Source organism: Myotis davidii, unplaced genomic scaffold (assembly GCF_000327345.1).
Source record: "Myotis davidii unplaced genomic scaffold, ASM32734v1 scaffold77, whole genome shotgun sequence".
Classification (NCBI taxonomy): Eukaryota; Metazoa; Chordata; class Mammalia; order Chiroptera; family Vespertilionidae; genus Myotis; species Myotis davidii.
In genome coordinates this window covers 6,768,462-6,779,329 of record NW_006289713.1, presented here as the reverse complement: position 1 = coordinate 6,779,329, position 10,868 = coordinate 6,768,462, and the positions used below count along the sequence as shown (strand labels likewise).

The 10,868-nt window shown below is 46.4% G+C and overlaps 1 protein-coding gene across 2 annotated transcripts in view; it reads left to right on the top strand.

The window, feature by feature from the left end:
• CDH13 (cadherin 13) overlaps nucleotides 1–10,868 on the top strand; it is a 1,006,079-nt gene that overhangs the window by 905,571 nt on the left and 89,640 nt on the right. For both annotated transcript variants that reach the window (XM_006762254.2, XM_015562993.1), the window contains exon 9: nucleotides 5,657–5,839. In XM_006762254.2, the coding sequence (XP_006762317.1) occupies nucleotides 5,657–5,839 (183 nt within the window). The remainder of the gene's footprint in view (nucleotides 1–5,656; nucleotides 5,840–10,868) is intronic.

The following is a 10,868-nucleotide window of genomic DNA, read 5'->3' as shown; positions in this document are numbered from 1 at the left end:
CAAGCTGGGACGTGTTTGTGGCCCTGCCACACATCAGTCTGAGGCATGACCCTAGAGCCACTCCCTACAGAAGTTAATAAAAGTTTTTATAGAAGTTATAACAATTACCATGAATTTTGAGCATAGCATTTTGAAAGTATTTAGTAAAAATTAGTGATTTTATGATATAGAATATTTTGTAGATAAAAAAAGCATTGTATAAAAATTAGGGTTAAGAAACCTCAGGGGTACACTAGATAATCCTTTGTTATGTATTTTTTATTGGTATGCTAGAGGCCCAGTGCACAAAATTTGTGTACGGGGTGGGAGTTCCCTCAGCCAGGCCTGCACCCTCTCACAATCTGGGACCCCTCAGGGGATGTCCACCTGCCAGGAGTTGTACGTCCCTCTCTCAGTCCAGGACCGCTGGCTCCTAACCACTTGCCTGCCTACCTGCCTGCCTGCCTGCCTGATTGCTCCTAACCATTCTGCCTGCCTGCCTGCCTGATCACCCCTAACTGCTCACCTGCCTGCCTGACCACCCCTATCCACCTCTGCCTTGGTCCCCGCCATGGCAGTTTCATCCAGAAGGACATCCAGACGGTCGTTGGGCTATCCGGTCTGATTAGCATATTATACTTTTATTATTATAGATTATAAGGCAGACTAATGAGAACAGAGAGAATCACAGGGGTTTAAACCATATTCTCCAATTTATTTCTAAGAATTTCATATGATACAGAATAAAATCCATCATCATCATCATCACTAACAAATATGTATTTCTCACTCTAGGCCAGACAATGTGCCAAGGTCCTTGAAAGTACTGTATTATTGATATTAATTACAGCTTCTACCCAGTAGGCCATCAACCAGAGATTAGATTTTTCCAAAAATCCATATCCTTTACATAAACATAAGTAAAGGTGTTTGCAAGTTAAAATTTCTGTTTATCTCCCCCTCACCCTTTTATCCTCATAAATAGAAATTGATGTTTATAAAATTTTCTGGGAACTTGATTTTTAATATTCCAAAGCAGGGTCCAGATAACTACATCCCAGATTTTCAAGTTTAACATCAGTTCTCCACGAAACCTCAGAGTGGACAGCTCATGAACCTGGACTCCCTTCATCAAGTATCCACTGTTACTTCTTCCCCACACACAGATTTCTAGCCTGCTAATCATTATTCGCATCTTCTAAGTTAACCTTAACCTACAAATGAACCATTCATTCTTTGTGTATACTAAAATGCAAGTCCCTCCTTCCCCTTGTGATGGATGACCTTTGTGGCGAGTTCAGGCAGGGTCTGGAGACAAAGCCGTGTACAAGACAGATGCACACAGGGCCTCCAGCTTCCTCGAATCATAAATGTCCATCACAAACTCACCCCGCCTGTCAAAGAAAGAAGAATGAAATAACTCAGTTCTGAATTTAGAGGAGAGAGCTAATGAGCCTCAGGACATCCCAAGCCAATTGCCCACACTGATTATGTAAAAATACATTTTGCATCTGGTAGTTGATTTGCCACACAGTTTAACAGAAAAGTAACTTTATCTATTTTTCCAATTAAAGGAAGTAATGTTACAATCAATATTTTCTCCTTCTCTGGTGTGGAAATTAATGTCTGTCTATTGTTTTTAAACCACAAAGTGAGCATTACTATAGAAATATAAAATGGCACTATTTCATTTTAATCTATTTAATTTTCCATTCTTGAATTACATAATGGGGTTAAAACATTGAATAGAATTAATAGGATGAGTATTTAATTAAGCAATAATGAGTTTCTAAATGGATGCTCAAGGAAACTGGCTTTATAGTTTATGCAAGAATCAGATAATGGTGTTAACAAAGACCATAATAATTATGTTGAATGTTTTCTATATTTAAAGATTTTTTTTTCTGAATTCTCTCAGGAGTAGATTTAAACATAATCTAGTTCCTTGATTAGACTCCACTTTGTTTTGAAAGTAAATTCCAAATGCCTGTCCATGGCCCACAAGGCCCTGCGTAACCTGACTCTATCCTCCTCTGGAGTCCAATAGGAAACAGTTCTCCCAGCCTGGCCTGCACTCCGGCCACAACCACCTTCCCTGTTCCACAGACGCATCATGCTCCCTCACCACTGGCCTTTGCACCAACTGTTCCAGATGCTAGGAATGCACTCTCACTTTCACCTCACTACCTCCTCCTCTTCTTTCAGTTCCCAAGGAGTTCTTCCCTAACGACCCTCCCCAGTCTGGGTCAGATACCACCCCTCTCACCATCTGCCCAAGGTACAGGCTCTCCAGGAACTATGTTATTTCATTCCTAGCACCTAACACATTTTTATAATTATACTTATACCATGTCTGTTTTTTTACTAGTGTATCCCCAGAACATAATACTATATCATGCCTGGCATGCAAAAGCCTTCTCACCAAGTGCTGGAAGATGGGTGGGTGGATGGATAGATAGATAGATAGATAGATAGATAGATAGATAGATAGATAGATAGATAGATAAAAGTTGGATAGAAGATGGAGGGAGGGTAGAAGGAAGGATGGATGGATGGATGGATGGATGGATGGATGATGGATGGGTGGATGGTGAGTGGGTAGATGGATTGCAGGTAAATGTGTCTACATTTCTACATTACTACATCTAAGGGCATGTTAGGACCACAATACATACTTTGAGAATTCCTAGAACAATACCATCTTCTCATTCCACTTGGGATTCATTTGCTCACACACTAAAAAGGTATTCAGTGCCAGCCAGCTTTCGTAGGTTCTGTAGACATGAAATAAAAGGGTTCTTGGTGAAGCTGCATAGGCTTATCTTACTTAGACATGGCCTAAATGTTAATTTTACAGATTTGTTCATCTATCCATCCACCATATTTTCATATGCCTAGTACTGTGCTATGTACTAGAAATCAGGACTGAATGAACTATCCACTGTACCATTAGGTACAGTGCCTAAGATTCTAAAATCAATTAAAAAAAGAATTTTTTAGGGTCAAAGAAAATTTTAATTGTTTCCTTATATCAGAAAAAAAATCAAATTTTTAAAGCCCATGAAAACATATTTATGGTATGAGGGGCCAATGAAGGTAAAAATGTCTAAGGTCCACCAAAGTCATAATGCAGCCTTGTGAGGTGTCCTGGAGAACTAGAGAGATCAGCCCATTCTCTACCTTTCTAGAGCATTCAGGGAAGTAGCAGAATCAAGCATCCATCAATGAGTCAGTCCCTCTTAGTGTCACTCCTGCATAGCTCTATCCCTTCACATTTCCTCTTAGCCCTCGCATCTGATGCCAGGTTCCACTTCCTACATTTAAGACCAGCCATTCATTCATTCATTCATTCATTCAGCAAATACCTACTGAGTCCCTTCTGTGTACCTAGCATCTTGTGTGGGGCTGTCGGCAAAGCCCTATACAAGGCAGTTGCACACAGAGCCTCCAGTTTCCTCAGATCACGATCTGTTCTTATAGTGTCTTCACCTCAGCAACATGACATTCAGCTCCTATGACAAAGCAACATCTCACCTAGGTATTGGATGTAACAGCATTTCCACCTGACTGATGGTTTCCAGCATCCTCCAGTCTTAGCACTTACCATGCCAGTAATTGTCCACCTGCTGTTCTAAGGTACAGGTGTCAGAAGAGGCACAAGGACAGGTTGGTAGCTGACGTCTGCTGTGATCAGTAGGGACAGAGAGCTAGCTCTCTGGGTCTGGACCACAGCAGAGGCGAAGGACTGGCATATGCAATGTGGGCATGAGTAATAGAACTTGTTAAAAGCAGAGACTGCTGAAATCCAGGAACCTTAGATCTGACCTTTGGGTCACTGAACAGCTTTGGATAAACCACTTCCTTCCTTCCCTCTCTGTACCTATATCTTCATCTGCAACCTGAAAGGAATAGATAGCACACGTGCCACCATGTCCCCCTCCTGAACACACGGCAGACAGCAGTACAGCCTCCTTCTTGCTGTGCTCAGATGCACTGGGGGCCCCCCAACACTGAGCTCAGGTAGCCTCACCAGTACACAAACCTGGCTCTTTCGTTGACAACTTGCCATCCTTGAACTTGGACTCAATCATGCTTCTCACCCTGAGCTTCGTATTAGAATTATGCAAGCAGGTTAAGAAAATGCTAAGCCCAGGCCTTACCCAAGACCAACTGAATTGGAATAGGACCATAGGACCCAGGTTTTGGGAGGGTTTTCATTTGCTTTTTTTAAATGTGTTTTTAAAAAGCCCCTGAAGAGATTCTAATTTGCAGACAGAGCTGAGAACCACTGGTCTAGAGTTCCAGCTCGGGGATTCTATGAGGAGGAGGGAAAGACACAAGATAGGACTTAGTTAAACAAGAATCAGAGGAAGTGGGCCAAAATAATTGTCTCCTGGAGCTGTCTCATATTTTCATGTGTCTCATACTGTGCCGTGTGCTAGCATCCTCCATGTCCCTCCTCACTCCGCTGCTTTCCATCCTGCGCGCATGTTCCAAGCATTCCCCAGCTGCCCTTTCACGGAAGGGAAACAACTCACCCAGGTTTGCTGAGGTGTGATAGACAAATTAGTTCCCATCCGCTCCCCACCCCCCAAGGCATCAAGATTAAGGCTTATGATTAATGATTTGCAAGTCAATTAATCAGCTGCTGCTTCCGAAACCTCATTTCTCAAATTACTTCCTTTGTACACAAAAGCTCTTTGATGTCATCTTACTGTCTCTAGACTCGCTTTCCTACTAATTGAAATTCCAAGATATTTCTTCTTCTTGTCAGCTTATTGGTATGACTTGTTTGTAAAATATTTGCAAATGGATTACTGTTCACCTGTACTGTGTCAGAGGTAAGCACCAAAACAATACTTTATGCTTCCAGCTAAAGGAATGTGCTAATGATAGCTTGTGAAATTCTCTATCTATGGGGAAGCCAATTTTTCATTTATTGATTTATTTCCACACACCTACTTGCAACAAGTATTTGAGATGTATTACAATAAAAACACAGGTACAACAAGGCCTCCAACAATTGATTTATGCATTTCCTTAGAAGATAGTTCTTTAAAGTCACACTAGTTGGGTACAAGGGGTGGGAAGGATGAAACTGACTTTCTTCATTGGGGAATATGGTGCAATCTAGCAGAGGCTCCAGAGCCAAACGCAGGGGTTCAGTTCCAGTCTCTTCACTGATGAGCCATGGCACTCTGGTTATCTGGTCACCTTGTAGTTTAGGGTAGGTGAGGCTACAGGAACACAAGCAAGCCAAAATATAGAAAGGCACAAACTCAACAGAAGTTTGTTTCTCATTCATCAACAGTTCAGGCAGGTGTTCCCGGATGCTAGGCTGCTCCCCTCCATGTGGTGACACAGGGACCCAAACCCCTCCCCTCTTGTGGCTCAATCCTCCCCCTGGGTTCTTGTGACTGTCTACATTCAGGTGGACTGGAGAAGGGAACAAAGAAGAGGGACTACTGTTCTCCATCATAATCTTCTTCCTGTTTCATTATTCATTATTAAATGAGGTTATATGACAATGTACCAAGCCTATGGTTAAAGAGTTCTGTAAATGGTCTTTCCAAAGATGACCAGCCATTGTGTGTGTGTGTGTGTGTATGTGTGTGTGTGTGTGTTTGTGTGTGTGTATTTTTTTCAAAATAACAATAGCCATCTGCTTTGTTTGCAGTTTCAAGCCACAGTTGAGGAAGGAGCCGTGGGAGTTATTGTCAACTTGACAGTTGAAGACAAGGATGACCCCACCACGGGCGCGTGGAGGGCTGCCTACACCATCATCAATGGAAACCCTGGCCAGAGCTTTGAAATCCACACCAACCCCCAGAACAACGAGGGGATGCTTTCCGTCGTCAAGGTAGGGGTGCTTCCAACTGCTCCTCCCTCCACACCTGAGCTCTGAAGCCCATGATGGGGCTCATGGCCTCGTTACACGGAGAATGTCCAGGATAAGTCAGCCCTAGTTGCTCCCTCCTGGAATTCAAAAGAAAAAGAAAGGCTCATGACTTAAGGGTGTACTGGTGTCCTCACCACCATAAAACCAACCTGTTTTACAGCTTCCAGAAAACTCAAACTTATATATAACTTTAAAAAACCCAAGCTTAATTTTTAAATGAGATTCTCCATGTGTTTAACAATGAATTATCAAAGATATGCAAAAATAGAGTAAGTGAAGGTTTTCTAAAGATCTGTGCTCCAAATAGGAATTATTACATTTCTTTTTAATCTTTCTTAGCAGAGTCTCAGTTATTCTCTTGAAAACGAGATAATTACACCCACGGGCTAGTTCTTGGTGTGAAACCTCCTGTGCACATTGCTGCCCAGCGTGCGGACCCTCTGGTTGCAGGTGGAACAAGGAGAAAATGTGATAATGAGTGTTAAGCCCTAGGCTCCTGCCAGTGCCCTGGAAACGCTGGGTGGGAGGGTGGTATTGGCAGAACGTACTGGTGGCTCGGTGTACTAGCAGGATTTTCATACACTTCTACTCTCTGGGAGTTTCTGCCAAGCCAGGACATTCATTGGGACAGTTTCTTTTCTGGTAGGCGAAGCCATTTGCCTCACAAGCAAGAAGTAATCATATTGATAGTAATTGTAGCCATGGACAGAGCAGAAACATTGCTACCTACCCTCTGTGTGCTCTGGGCCAGGACACCTACCTATGTGTTCTGTGGCTCTGTTTCCTCAGCAAAGGGTGATAATACCACCCACCTCTCAAGCTGATGTAAGGAATTCATCAGCTAATATGTAAACAAATTCAGAACAGTGGTAGGCATGAGAGCCTGTGTACATTCCCTGAGACTGCTGTAACAAATGACCACAAACTCGGTGGCTTATAAAAACATAAATTTATCCTTACACTTTTGGGGGCCAAACTCCAAAATCAGTTTCGTGGGACTCGAGTTGCAGGGCTGGTTCCTTCTGGGGGCTCTATGGGAGAATCGATTTCCTCGTCCTTTCCAGCCACTGCAGCTGCCTGCATTCCTTGGCTCATGGCCCCTTCCTGTATCTTCAAAGCCAGCAGCACAGCTTCTTCATATCTCTGACTGACCTGCCTGCTGCCCTCTTTGAAGGCTCTTTGTGATGATACCGGGCTCACTGGGATAACCCAGGACCACCTCTCCATCTCAAGGTCCCCTTTGCCATCTAAGCACATACTCACAGGCTTGGGGAATTAGAACGGTAGGCACATTTGGTGGTCATTATTCAGCTGCTATGGGACCATATAAACAACTACACCCACCAAGTTCCACAGTGCCCTTGGGTGCCGAAGCCACTGGAAATAGAAATCTTGGAGAGCTTCCAGCTTGTTCCAGAACATGAGGGCTCTGGGCTCCTCCAAGCCTGCCCTTTCCGCACCTCTTCCAAAATGAACCTCAAATGTTGGCCAGGACAGAGCAGCCTCTAGGTCCTCCCAGTTCTTCTCCCCTAATAACACCGGCAACAGCAGAGCTGTTAGGAGATCCTGACACTGCCGCCGGCACCCACCACTGCGGCTTCAAAGCTGTGAAAGTCATAAAATAACACGGCCACTGCCAGTCCTCATTCACTGGCCTCATGTCTGCAAAAGCTGTCAGCAGCTTTCCAGGCCTGCACCAAAAGACAAAGCCTGGGGAAATATGCCTCCCCCCCAGGGACCCTGGAGGAGCGCAGTTCTCCCACGTGTGCTTCTGTTTGCACAATGCTATGCATCTGAAATGTTAGCACCTAGAAGCTCACCTGGAACACTAGTTAACATGCAGGCCACACCACGCAGCACCTGCGGAACTGGAACCTGAAGGAGAGCTGCCCCAGGTGACGCTGGTGTTCCCAGAGCACAGCCTGGGGATGAGAAGTTTCCACCTGCAGACTCCTGAGGAGGAAGTTCCATGGAGCCTGGGGTCTGCCTGGGCTTCAGTTTTTGTAGGGAGTGGACTTCCTGTACTTCAGAATCGGAACACAGACTTCTCTCCCATCCACTGCCTGCCACATGCATCCCTACCCAGGCCTCGAGCTCCCCCTGCCTCTCAGCACACCTGGTCAGAGCCCAGGACAGCCCTCAAGAGCAGTGGTTCCCAACCTTTTGTTGGCCATGCCCCACCTAAGCATCTCTAAAATCCTGATGTCCCCACTGTGATAATTGTTTAAAAAGTAATAATAATATGAAGTGATATGAAAAAGTAGCAAATAAAGTTTCAAAACATATAATAGAGAACTGAAATGCATCAATATGTCACAATATATCCTAATATATAAAGAGCTATAGTCCTTCATGACCTAAATGTCCGGATGGACAACCAAACAACAGGCTAGGGTCCCAGCCTGCACGGCAGAAGTCAGTCCTGGGTCCGGGCCGGCACGGCAGAAGTCAGTCCTGGGTCCCAGTGGCCCACGGTGGGAGTCTGTCCTGAGCCCCGACTGCCTGCAGTGCGACAGCAGAAAGGAGCTTTGGGAACGGAGCCATGTTACCATCGGACTGGCCTCTGGGCCCCTCCCCCTGCCCACAGGCTCCAGGGAACCAGAGCCATGCTGCCATCAGACTGGCCTCTGGGTCCCTCCACCCTGGCCCACAGGCCTCGGGAACCAGAGCCATGCTGCCATCAGATTGGCATCTTTGTCCCTACCCCTGGCCCATAGGCTCCAGGAACTGGAGCCATGCTGCTATTGGACTGGCCTCTGGGTCCCTCCACCCTGGCCCACAGGCCTCGGGAACCAGAGCCATGCTGCAACGGGACTGGACCCTACCCGAGGGATCCTGGATTGTGAGAGCTTGCATGCTGGGCTGAGAGAACCACGCCCCCCGGCCAAATACACGAATTTCATGCACCGGGACTCTAGTATTTATAAACTGTATATGAGGCCCCTAGAACCATAAGAAATGCAAAAAATTCATTGTTAATAACTTTTTCTCCAATTGCCCCTCTTAAAAATCAAATTGTCCACCTGTGGGCCATGTGCCCCTTGTTGGGAACCACTGCTCTAGAGGCAGCCTGGCCCCACCCCCGCACTCCACTTGCCAGCAACCAGGGATGCTTTCAGCTGCAATCACAGAACGAGGCTGATAGTGGCTTCAGTAATACAGAAAATCTAACTGTCTCCATAACTAAACTAAGGGAGGGGCTCTAGGCAACTCAAGGTGTCAGAGAGCCAGCAGGGACAATGCAGATGTTCTGGCTTTTTCCTCGAGGACAGAAAATGGCTCAAAGGCCCAGGCATCACATCTTCCCTGTGCTGTGATGCAAGACAGGAAGCAAGGAAGCAGCCAGAAGAGAGGGAGGGAGAGAGAGAGAGAGAGAGAGAGAGAGAGAGAGAGAGAGAGAGAGAAGAGAGAGAAGAGAGAGAACGAACTAGCTCTCGTGTGCCCCTACCCTCTCATTAGGAAGGTGGGTAAGGGAGAAGGGATATGGGCATAGCCGTGGGGCCGCCAGCCCCAAGTAGCGCTGCCCTGACCAGCAGCAGGCAGCGCCCTGAAGAACTAGAGAAGTCTCAGGATTGTGTGGTTTGCGGGGGAGTCCTGCCTCCCCACAGGACCAACTCCGACTGGTCCTGGCAAATGAGCACTGGTTTCCTCTTTAAATCCTTCTGGTCAGAAACACCCTTAGTTGCTTTGTAAACCTACTTCAAAATGTCAGCTACTCTTTCAGCCGAATATAATCCACCCGCGTCTGAAGTCTGTTTTGTCTTTTGTCCTCAGAGGAGAAGGAGGCATCAGTAAGCAGGCATCCTTGATCCCCAAACCCGTCAGACTTAAAGTCTCAGTGGGATCACTTCCAAATCCTCCGTCTTCCAGACAACAAACCCCAGCTCCTTCACCCTTCCCATGTGGGCCAGCTCTTCCAAGCCTTTAAGTCTTCCAGGACAGTGGTCCACACCCTCTCCTGACACTTGATGAAATATTCATTGAATCAAATCTCTGTAACTTTATTGTGTTTTCAACTTCCTCCCATCCCCAACACAGACCCTGCAGCACACACAGCCTTTCAATAGGGTCAGAGGCCCAAGAAAACAAAGGGCTTCTTAACCCAGCATGACCCAGGGCGGCCTTGGAGGGGACTGGAGCAGAGACCCAGCGTTTTGCCAGCTCCGGGTGGGCAGGCCACGGGCATCACACAAAGGGAACTATTGCCCACACGTTATGCAAATGGAAGTGAACACAAGAGAGGTTTCACTCTCCATAAAGCCAGGTGGTCACTGCGTGGCTCACTCTCTCTGCTCCCCTCTCTCGGTGCCATGGTTCACATCTCGGTTACTCTGCAGCCAGCATTCTGCTTAGGGAATGAGGGCCTGGGAACACCCATGTAAAGCCAGGCGGAAGGGCAGTGGCTGTCCAGCTGTTTCAATTCCACACACTTCTTTCTCACCATCTTAACAGCTTGTTATGACATTTGACTCTAGACCAATCTCTGCGTGAAATGTCTGACATGTGTCATCTGCCCCCATCTTTACAGCAGTGCTTTGCACTGGGACTTCATTGAAGGGAGAGCTGAGACTCAAGGAGGTGCAGTGACGTGTCTGTGGTCCCATAAGTCCTATAGTTATTAACATCAGGGCCAGGACTTGACCCTGGCCCTCTTGTAGTTGGGAGTGAAGATGGCCCTCCCACCTGAAGCCATCGCTTCAGCGTGAGTGACAGCCCAAGGGGGCAGAGGACTGGGTCGCATCACATCACGTGTAGAAGCACCAGCTGCTAGGGCAGGTGGTTTATTGTCTCATGGCTGCTCATTGGCCCTGAGCACAGGACAGGCCACGCTGTGTTATCACCACTGTGTTATCTGTTATCACTGCCCCTGCCCAATGTATGCCCAAGGGCCCCGAGCCATGGTGACAATTGAAAACGCCCCACATATTTTCATGCCCTCAGGTGGGAAAGGGCACAGCGGCTTAACCCCAGGTGTCTCAGCTCTCAAATT